The 12,215-nt window shown below is 30.8% G+C and overlaps 1 protein-coding gene across 1 annotated transcript; it reads left to right on the top strand.

Moving 5' to 3' along the window:
• Positions 1–8,333: 8,333 nt before the first annotated feature.
• On the top strand, positions 8,334–9,949 carry LOC102617617 (serine/threonine-protein kinase UCNL). The gene has a single exon (XM_006467139.4). It carries the CDS (start codon positions 8,453–8,455, stop codon positions 9,689–9,691), a length of 1,239 nt encoding a protein of 412 aa, XP_006467202.1. The 5' UTR covers positions 8,334–8,452; the 3' UTR covers positions 9,692–9,949.
• Positions 9,950–12,215: the final 2,266 nt, after the last annotated feature.

Genomic DNA, 12,215 nt, shown 5'->3' with positions numbered 1-12,215 from the left:
ATCTATAGCAACTCACACTACACCGCGTATCTAAAAATATTACCAAATAATATTTAAGGATAAATGAAAGATTTTATATCTAAATTAAGATGAGAATCACTTCAGAAGTCACATAATAATCATATAAAATCTAAAAAAATTACTAATTTTATCCAAAGATATAACAATTAAAGGTGTGTGATTACTAATGAAAATCACATGCCCAAAACTCAAATAAAGCAAAAAAATGGTTACTAATCTACCAGTGGGAAACAATGTGCAAAGACAGGACAACAGAGATTTAGATCTAAAATCAAAACTCCCGCCATGTCCCTCCTTCTCGATCTATACATACATGACAAAAGGATTGAGAAATGACTTTTTGTCATTCTCTCACTAGATAAAGAAAAAACTAAATTCAAAATTACTGAAAATTTAAAGAACACGAACTTTCAAGAATGTTGGAGTGCCTTCGCAGATATACGCTTGAGTCAGGTTTGAGAAGAAAACATTAAAGATAAGAAGAAATCTCACTCACTTAAACCATGCCTATCAATGCATCAGTAGTAATATATTTTCTTGAAAAATTTGTGAAATTATAGATCTCTCTGTAAAAACAAAACCTTCAAGTAAATTTATGTAACAATAACCATTAGATTTCAAGCTTGTGGGGTTCTTTTCTCTTTCAATTAAAATGAGACATAGGATTAGATTTCTCCTTTTATGTTTTTAGTGAAAGTAGACTTTCATGCTGTAGTATATCAGTAAATTATAACTATTCAACAAAAAAAAAATTATGTGACGATCAAAATTATTTGATAGTGCATTTAGTTGGTTTACCAATATTGACTCAAGATAAGCTAAAAATATAAGAGCATCACTATGTATAAATAATAAATTGGTGTTTCCCTTTCAATGATCCGAAATAGCTATTTTCAATTTTTTTTTTCTTTTGAATAAGCTATTTTCAATTCATATAACAAAAGGGTTTCTTTTCAACAGTGAAATCATGGCCGACAGGAGCATCATCAAAAGTATATTTAGCTTTTTGCCTTTAAAGTACATATGTCTCTAACTTTGACATGGTGGAGGAATATAACTCATAATTTTTCTTCTTTGCTTCCACTTTGAGCTTAGGTGGAAGCTTACATTTTCTCCCACCAAATGATGATAGGCAGGAAAACATTTTATGAAACTTCAGAAAAGCATATATAAGGTCCTTAAAAAAATTTCTTTGTGGGGTTATAATGTTTCCAAACATAGACTTAAAAGATAGCTAAAAGAAATTAATGTAAAGATTTTGTGTAACCTAAAGTTGGATAATATGGGGTTTGAGTTTGTTAATCCTTTTCCAAAGAATTACTTTTATATTTGTTGCTAGATGCCAACATCTAAAACCCATGTAATTAAGTAAAGCAATGCTAGCGAAACTATAGCTAGCCTTTGCCTAACACAACATTGCATAGAAATTTTGCTGGCTTTAATACTAATATAAATATACCAACATCGATAATGACTTCAATATTTGTTGTGAGGTATGAGGGAATATCCAGCTATAGAAAGAATTTATGTACAAGCATGGAGTAATTCACCTTCTGAAGTTGTTTGATTCCTTAACCTTTATTAAAGTTAATGACTGAAGCTTTTTATATTAACTTATAGAACACAAGAAGTCTAAACTCAAGATCATTTATAGTTTTATACCATTTTAAGGTCTACTTCAATCGTAATATGTGTGAAATTCATATCTCAAGATCTGTTGAGCTATTTCAAAAGATTTATCAGTAAAACTAATTTATTCCTAAAAATTTCACTATCATATTAAGTGGCGGAACCTGAATTTCGATATGGGTGCCATAATGAAAAAAACTACAAATTAAACTTACGATGGCCATATCACAAAATCTACATACCTAGGATTTTATCCCTTATTATGTCCCAATTTAATTTTTGTTCATCCAACATATATAATTCCACCCATAGTCAAATTTATTTTGAAATCTACTCAATTTGTGAAATGACTGGAACTATACTAACAAAAGGAAGGACTAATAAATTAAATGCAAGCATAACTTTTTTCTAACTATAATGTTATATTGATTTTGTAGACCATTTATTGGTAGTTTTATGTTTCAAGTCTGATATAATCATTGTATTTGATGTTTATATAACCACCTACAAACGATTAGAAGCTAATTGACAATCATGATCAGCAATTACACAGGATCAAAATTGTTGAAGAAGTAAAGAAATGCTAAAATTGTTATTAGAAGGCCTTTTAGGCTAAGAAAACTTGAAAATAGGAACTTGATGATCCTTTCTTACCAAATGAGACATTTGATTATATTAATCATTCCATAATTTTCATTGAAGGTGAGAAGCTTAAATATAGTTTTTCATATAGTTTCCAAGGAAAAACAATCAAAATCCCCTTATTTGGTAAAATTAATCATTTCCTTACTCATTTAAAATTAATCATCATTTCCTTGCTCATGTTCTCAAAACAACCCAAACTCTCCCTAATATTAGGCATTTTGTCAAAGTGTCAGCTTTTTTTTATCTCTCTTATTTCCTTCCAAAACAAATTTTACTTCAAAATTAATATTTAAGTCTGTTCATTTTTTTAACCATTTTTTTTAATATAGAAAAACTAGTCTGACCTCGAAAAGTGTGTCATTGGGGGGGGGGGGGGATTCTGGTGAGTTTCAAAAAATAGGGAGAATTAGTAATTATAATAAAAAAGAAGAGAGGTTTTGGTCATTTTCCCTCTGTTTCTATTTTGGAGCATTTTTTAACACGTATTTAATTTTGAAGCAATCTTTTTTGCTCGAATTTATAAGCAAAAATACATGGAATGTGGACATGCTTTGAAACAAAGCTAATAGACAAGACCTTCTTACTTTATCCTCATACTTGCTTGCCTTTTTCTTCTTTCTCTCGCTTTATTTATATTTTTGTGCATTTGTTCGGATTCTTCGATTTTCTTTTTTATATTCTTTTTTTTCCTTTTTGTCTCATTTGTGATTTCGAATTAGAGTATTATAGAATTTTTCCTTTTCTTAAGATTAATTTGACCCAAAAAAATTAATTAATAGTTAATTTTTATTAGTGGAGATTGTTTTAATATGTATAACCTTGGGGTCAGAAACACACATGCAAGCAATAGCTATCTACTACAATAATTACCATCTAACTATATTTACAAAAATAAGTATAAAATTGAGATATAAATTTTTTATATCTCAAATATTGATGCAATATTTATCAATAACTACCACGTGTTAAGTAATTTATTAAATTTTTTTATCATTGTTAATATGACATTAATAAAACATTAATTTATAAATAATACGTGTCGTAAAATATCATATTAAATGGAATACAAATTTTATATCTCAATTCTAGAAGCTTTAAGTCACATTACTAGATATTGGGCAGGATTTTTCCAATTTAAACGAATAAAGTCTAGATTCCGTTTCACATTCTGATACAATCTTCTCGATCTGATGGCTAAGATCAGAGACGGACCTAAAGATCAGACGGATATTGGATGTTGATTATTTATATGGTTATTAAATTTAAGTGCCATTTTACAAATTAGGACCACAAATTTTGATCCGTGATATTGAATTGTAACAATCAACGTTGCATACAGCATGTGACTATGAGCATAAACTTTTGTTTATCAGGTCACTTTCAAAAGTATTAATCTAATCTTTTACAACACATCCCTGTTGTCGGACCTCTGTGTAGCCAAACGCAGCATTTGAGGACGTTTCTTTAATGGGTTTTTTGGTGGTTGGTTTGCCTTTAAATTTAATTAAAACCAGAAAGTAAATATGCTTTGCACATGGTCATCATTATAGGGCTTATTTTGGGTATTAGCTCTTTTAATCGTACGGTCTAAATTAATTATTTAGTTATTACATGCTAATTTTTTAAATAATTTTAAATAATCATACTGAAATATTTATTTATAGTTAAAAACTCAAATTCAACTAATAACAAAATAATAATAATGATACGAGTGTTTTGGATAATTTACATAAAATATAAGAACTATCTAGATAATTGACTGAAGGAGGATTTTTATTTTTACATTTTGCTATTGTTACATCAATTATAATCCCAATGGAGACAATTGCGTAACAGTAGAGAGTGGTTCGCATTTGTTTTATTGTTATTAATTTCGTTTTTTTCTAAGTGCTTCTCTTTGTTTGTTTTCTTGGGAATTTACTAGCAATTTTGGAATTCGTCAACCTCAATTTCGATAAACATCATCAGTTCATTCGATTTTTTAAATCCAATATATGGATAAGTTGAGCGGGGCTACAATCTAGAGAAGACAAAGCCATTAAAAAGGACAAAAAATAATTATTAGAATTTGGAATTTCTTCTGTAGTCCTAACATTATGATATTTGGTATGTTTTTTTCTGAATGGAAATGATTAATTCTTGTTAGAGATTCTCTTAAAATAGATATATAAACGTCACTAAATATCAATTGGATTTGGTCTATATCCAATAAGAGAACACTGAATGATTTCAAATCCTCGATCTGAAACAATAATAAAGGATTGGGGAACCAAAAAAATTAAAAATTAAAAACCAAATAATTTTTTTTTTTTTAAAAAAAGGAATATAAGTAAGCAACTAGTTGAGTTAAGCATCCATGTATTCCTTTCATTAGCTTTTAGTTGGTGACACTATCAAGGGTTTGATCCACCAATTCTACCTAACATGAACCCTAGCTAATCACCAACTATACTAAAATAATTGCATTACATGATCTAATTAATTCAATATTAATTGAGATTTGAATCAGATCTCCCTTTCAAAGATAATCTTAATGTATTATCAGTTTATTCCACCTTTATAACCATTGATGATAATCTTAACTTGTAAAAGATTTGCAAATCGAAAAATTTTATTTTTTATTGATGCAATTGAAAAAGTTATAATCATTATGTCGACCATTTTGTGCCAAGAGATACACAGTTTTATTTTTCTTTTCTTTCTTTTTTTTGAATTAATGCTCTAAAAAATTCAGGACTAGAATTGTTTTTCCTTATAAATTTTAGAGCATAAATCCTATAACTAGTAATTAAAACTCTTTACGATGCCTTAGTGAACTGAACCTGAACTCTGGATCTCTTGTTATAGTTCAAAAAATTGGACTAATTAAACTAACTAACATCCACTATTACTTAATTTATTGAAAAAGATTCATTGAACATTTATTGAATATTTATTATCACATTATAACCTTGTTACTTTCACTATAAAATACGCGTGTACCACAATCTAATTATTATTGAATGATTGATTTAGAAATATGCATTTGCTTAACATATGAATTTAATAATACTATTTATTCATCTCCCACGTTGCCATTATTATTGAAATTTGAACTCAAACGGTCCGTTTTACAGATTTCATAATAAAATCGAATTACTATTGGATCAAAATACTTATATGGCAGGATTCAAAAAATAGAATAAACAAGCCATAACATAATTTATGATACTTAATTAATGATTGATAGCCCTTAATCCCGGGGAATGAAAACCCCTTGTGAGAATTAAAAAATAATCCTAATTGTCACATGTGCATAGGACTATAGGAAAATGCCCTGAATTTCAGTGACTTCATATAATCAAATCATTAATAATATGCTCATCAAAAGTCCATTCATAGTATTTTAATTTAGTGCAAGTCACATGCTAAACTTATAGAATCGAAAAAAAAAATATTATATCCTTGAACCAATTAGATGGGGAACCAAAACTATATTGAACAATAAAAAAAAAAAAGAAAGGAATAAGGAATTATAGGTGGCAAAGTTCGAAGAACAAATCCTAAATTTTATTTATCATAAGCTTTGCACGTTCGCATTATTCCCTTGGATTATGGGAGCCCCATGTGAGATACCGTACGCGTAATCTTTTTTTGTCTTTGATTGGCTCTATGAAAACTTTCTTTACTCATTACACGTGTGAATAATTTGATTTTATTAAAAAATGAAAGTCAGGTCTTCACTTCAATTAACCAACTCATTACACTTAAGACCTTCATATGAGCAGCATTAAGTATGTTTATTAGAAAAATTTATTTATTTATTGTCATAATGGTACAAGCGTTAATAAGGACAGTAGTACAATACAAATTGGGTTGTTTGCATCATTTTCAAATTGGCCAATTTGGGGGAATTTTGTAATATTTGGTATTATCTCATGTACTATGCTTGGTTAATTAAGTGACACAATTGGTAGCATTTTTTTTAATCAAAAGATTAGATGTTTTATTTCTTCAATTTATATGACCTACGTGAGAAAAAATTTTGATATATTATGAATAGTTTTAATGCGATCATTTAAAAAAAATCTTCCTAACTCAATCTTAAATAATAATAATAAGTAGATCCTTTAATATTGGATGATGAAGGGAGAAAACATTTTATACATCAAATTATCGAACAATATACAATTGATTGGTGTTTTCATAAATACATATAAGATAAATCACTATTAAATTATTGTATGGATGATATGATACATTTTTTTCACAAAAACATGCAACTAGTTAGTATTTCCATGAATATGCACATAATAATATGTTATTGAATTTTAGTATTGATAACTTAGAACTTTAAATTGTTGTGCAAAAGCTTTTGTTAACTCAACAATGGCAAAGAATTTATAAATATCATCCAAGTATATCAAGATTCTCTCTTAATTTGATAATGTACTGAGCAAATAACGTAAGTATTGATTGGTAGTTAATAAATAAAAATAATAATAAAGTTAAACTCTATTCATATATTATTAAAAGACACGTAATAAAAAAAATTTTAAAAATTAGCGAACTTAGATAAGGAGATGATTTTATTTCCATCCAAACATCTCATTATGGAAGATACTTACTTTTGTATTAACTCGGTTTATGACGTACGGGCTAAATTCTGTTGAAGTACACTTGAATTATGTCATCTCTATCATAATCTCTCTAGTTTTGTGTTAACTGAATTTTTTAGATAAAATTCCCTTAAAATTCTCTAGTAAATAACAAAAATACTCATTCAAACCTTTACTTGGCAGGCCATTATCGAAAACAGTAAAAGTGACTTTTACCAATGATCGTCGAACACAGAGCACTCCAACAATTCTCCCTCTTTTTTTAAATTTAATTAAATGAATTAGTTTACTTAAACAGTGTCAGATATTCAGAAGCTTCGTTGTTATTTAGTGACAATGCATCTTAGGAGTTCACCAAATAATAATAATAATAATAATAATAATGACATAGTTTACAATTTTATTAACTAAGCCCCTCTCGTCAGATTTCAAAATCCATTAGAAAGAAATTGACTATTTGATTGTAATATCCCTAAGATAAATTTGTCCAAATGATTAAAGGACAAATTTGTTTCAAACATATATATATATATAGTACTGATATGATTTAGAAATCTATACTTTATTAAAATCCAGAGATAAATCAATTAGATTGACACCACAAATTCTACCCCAAAAACTCATATTTTGACTGCACTCCAACTATATCAACTGTACTTAAACTGTTAGATAATGATACCCGTAGTAACATTACGGTTTTCATTACTATTACAAAATTGTACATGAGATTTTCACCTCATACGACTTCCTAAGGCCATGAATAAATGTATAGACTAGATCAATATTATTTATCTTGATATGGTTATAGGATAGATAAAGTCAAAATCTAGTTAAGGATCCCCAATTATACTATTGGAATTCTATATGCTCTAAGGATAAAAAAAAATATTTGTTAAATTCTAGAAAAACTATTAAATCATATGGTTTAGTAGCTTTCTCATACGACTCAATAATTTTTATGGATTTTAATAAATTTGAGATCCTAAATTAGACCATTTATACGTAAATAAATATACAAGAAAAAGACAACGATACTCTCTTAATTTAATTAATTTTAAGAATAATTACAAAATAATATGCTAATGTGCTCAATTCGTCAAATCTCTTGAGATGAAATTAGTATAAGAAATATACTTTTCGAACTCGATTCTCATGCGTCGATTGAGAATTTTACCCCGGTTATCATAATTTGACAACAAGGACTTATATGCAATGAAAATGAAAGCTATGCCCTTATCTATAATAATTTCAACTTACAAGGACCCAGTGTTATTATCCCATAACGTAGTTAAAACATCTCTGATCTCACCCGCAACAACAAAATAAATAAATAAATAAATAAGAAAAAAGAAAAAAAGAGGGCACTACACACACAAAAAAACTGAAAACAAAAGCATAAAAAAACAAAAGCAACAGAAACAGAAAAACAAACTATATAAGCCAAACCCCTATGCCCAAAACCAACCTTGTGTCTCTCTGTCTCTCTGTCTCTCTGAAAAGAAAACCTCACTTGATCTCTCTCTCTCTCTCTCTCTCTCTCTCTCTTTCTTTCTCAAATTATGGAGGCAACTCCACCACCTCAGCCGCAGACGACGCCGTCTTTAGACCTCGACAACCTCAAAGCTCTAAAAATCCTCGGCAAAGGCGCGATGGGCACGGTCTTCTTAGTCCACGACCGGGCAGCTGACCCAACTGCCCGCTGCCCGTTCGCTCTCAAGGTTGTCGACAAATCTACCCTCCATGCAAAACACGAAGCTGAAAGACGCGCCCGCTGGGAAATCCGGGTCCTGTCCCGGCTCTCCCACCCGTTTCTCCCGAAGCTTCTCGGATCTTTAGAAACCGACGAGTTCCTCGCCTGGGCCGTCCCTTATTGCCCCGGTGGCGACCTCAATGTCCTCCGTTACAAGCAAAACGACCGCGTTTTCTCCCCTTCCGTCATCCGCTTTTACTTGTCAGAAATCATTTGCGCCATCGAGCATCTCCACAACATGGGCATTGCTTACAGAGATTTGAAACCCGAAAACATTTTGATTCGGCAGTCGGGTCACGTGACTCTCACCGACTTCGACCTCTCTCGTAACCTAGTTAAGAAGACCGCCTTCGAGAAACAATCCCTTAATAATAATAAGTTCCCGGTACTTCCAGTTACCGAGAATCCTAAACGACACCGTAGAATCTTAACTCGATGGCTCCACGCTTTACCCGAGAACAAAACCGGGTTGAAGAAGACAAAATCGGCCCGGGTCAGCCCAGTGAGTCGACGGCAACAGAGTTTCGACAACGGGGAACGGTCCAACTCGTTTGTCGGGACCGAAGAGTACGTGTCACCTGAAGTAGTACGTGGGGACGGACACGAGTTCGCTGTTGATTGGTGGGCTTTGGGAATCTTAACGTACGAGATGTTGTACGGGACGACGCCGTTTCGGGGGAAGAATAGGAAGGAGACGTTTCGAAACGTCCTGATGAAAACGCCGGAGTTCGTTGGGCAACGTACGGCCTTGACGGATTTGATACAACGGCTGCTGGAGAAGGATCCCGTGAAGAGGCTGGGATATCTACGTGGCGCGTGCGAGATCAAGGAGCACGTGTTTTTCAAAGGCGTGAGGTGGGATCTACTAACGGATGTGTTACGGCCGCCGTTTATTCCGTCCAGGGAGGAGAATGATTTGACGGAGAAAGCAATGTCTGGTGGTGGAGTGGATATAAGGGAGTATTTCGAAAACTTGAGGGCTCCTCCTCCGTCAATGCCGCCGTCACCGTTGCCGTCACCGTCTCATAGATCGTTCGCTGAGTATTAACTGGCCCATGCGTGGGGAGAAGACACGTGTAAGACGTAGTGTAGATTTAATTCTGATTTTATGTAAATAGAAAAATTAAAAAAAATAATGGTAGAACGTGAATGACGGCGTTAGTGAATATGTTAGTCTATATATATATATATATATATAGTTTAGATTTTGTATTATACGATTTTTATATACGGTTATGTTTATACCGTTTTTTGTTTGAGTTGAGTAATATACGCGCCAAGTTATGTCGCGTGATTTTTACGCTCCGATATTGAAAGATAAGCGTGCAAGAAAGAAATGCGAGGAATTGCAATTTTATTTTTTGTTTTTTGGGTTTTTTGTTTGGCAATATTTTAGAGGAATCTGGTCCTTTTCAACTTCACATGAAAGAAAAAGAAATTCTAAATTCGTACATTTAAATAAGAGTATGTATTTGACAAAATGATTCTTGAGTCTTGATTTGATAGTACTTGTTACGTTTGTTTTTATCTCATACGTATTTAATAGTATAATTAATTTTGATCAAATTTGACAATTGTGTATCCTGATTGAGGGAACATTGACGGCGACGCTTATTTTACGTTATGGTCATGAAAATTATTTTGTTTCTAGAAATAATCACACAATTTGTTTTTTTTTAAACACAATAAATTATCATTTTGATATATCTCATAGAAGCATGTGTGGTTATTTTTAACCCAAAAAAAAAAAAAGTGTTGGTTCTGATAATAAGTAAGTTCATGTAATCAATTTCTAAAACTACAAAAATGTGATTGTCCTTTTTATGTAATAAACTAAGCTTATTTACGCAATGGCCATGAAAATTATTTTTTTTTCTACAAATAATCATATTTTTTTCTTTTGGCACACAAATTATTATTATTTTATATGTGTGACTATTTTTAACCAAAAAAAAAAAAAAACGTTAGTTCTAAAAATAAGGAAGTTTATGAAATAAACTAAGCTTATTGTCCTTTCTATGGAGTTAACTGAGTTTATTTAGCAGCCCACGAATTCGAGGCCGTTCATTATTCTCATGCCAAGCAAAAAGAATGGTTTGTGTTTTTCACACTTAAATGGATGCCATCTTTGTCCATAATTTTACAGCTAATTCGATCGTCTTAAAATTGAAAGTAAATTTTTGGGTCATGATTATAATAGTAAAAACATGCATCCTCAATTGAAGAAAAGACCTTGGTGGGCTCAAGAATTTAAAATTAATAATCATCATTTGTCTCATCGAAAGATTATAGTGATGATCATAATTCTTCTTCCGTGAAGAGTGGTATTTCGTTGATTCTGTTGTTATAGAAATAATTTAATTATTAAAAATTAGATTTTCACAACACGTCTCTACCTAGATAAATAAATTTTGTTTGTCTTGTGAAAATAAAAACCCAGATAATAGAAAAAAATATTTATATTTATATAAAAGAAATAAATAGTATAGGTCACTTGGGGGAAAGATTACTCTTGATGGTTGTAGTAATTTACAAAGATCAAAGAGAGAAAAAGGTGGACTAATTGTTATGATTACGAGACAAAATGGTCTAAAGTTACGGGGGCTTTATGGAGGGTTACTTGCCAAATTTTAAACTTTATAAAACAGTGTCACATGATTTTCATCTTTGTTATCTAATTAGGCCCATTAATAATAATGATAACTTTCCTTTCTTTAAATTAAATAAAAAAAAGTAATTACTTTGCAATGAGGAAACGTAGTGACCGTAGGTGGCCAACCCCACCAAAATTAAGCATAATTTTCATGCAATTAGGTTTTTAGGATCTTCTTTTTATTCAAGCATTCTACTCATTTAAGACAATTTATGCATAATCTTCTCTTTATTTAAGTCTTCTCCCAATTTAAACCTACCTAATATGATGATTTACTATTACGAGAGTATGATATGGGCCTATACCGCACGATTTTGCTTTTGAATTCACTTAGACCTCATTTAATTTGAGAAATGATTTTACATATATAGTTGCGTAACCTTTTTTAATTGAGCAATGTGGACCCATCTCCATCTCATCAATCTTGCCTCTACTATTCATAGCCTCACGAGTGTTGCATGCATTTGGATATTTTTGTGTATGATGAAGATTTATCTCTTCGTTATATTCTATTTTAATTAACTCTCATATTATGAGAGATTTTGATCCATAAATTTTTATGATCTAAGTTGTATTTGTTGAGAAATCAGACTACCTATATTACTCAGTTTGTATACATTTGTTCTTAAGATCATAATAAACATTAAATGTTTACTACAACAAATTCTTATTTTTTTAAAAAACATTTTATGCAAAGTTGAATTTAGCCATTTGAATTTACAATGTGTCTCACATTTATCTCCTCATCAATGAACTACCGGTGTAATCTAATCCACTAGTCTCTTCGTAAAAATAGTTGTGATGATGTCAAATGATTTATTTTTCCATAAAAAACGAGTAAAGCGAAATTGAGTAGGGATGATGAATTGATGAAATGTAAAGAAGCAACACAAGTTTGACATAATTTTGTCATTATGTG

This window comes from Citrus sinensis, chromosome 2 (assembly GCF_022201045.2).
Source record: "Citrus sinensis cultivar Valencia sweet orange chromosome 2, DVS_A1.0, whole genome shotgun sequence".
Taxonomy (NCBI): domain Eukaryota; kingdom Viridiplantae; phylum Streptophyta; class Magnoliopsida; order Sapindales; family Rutaceae; genus Citrus; species Citrus sinensis.
This window is presented reverse-complemented; position numbering and strand designations above follow the sequence as displayed.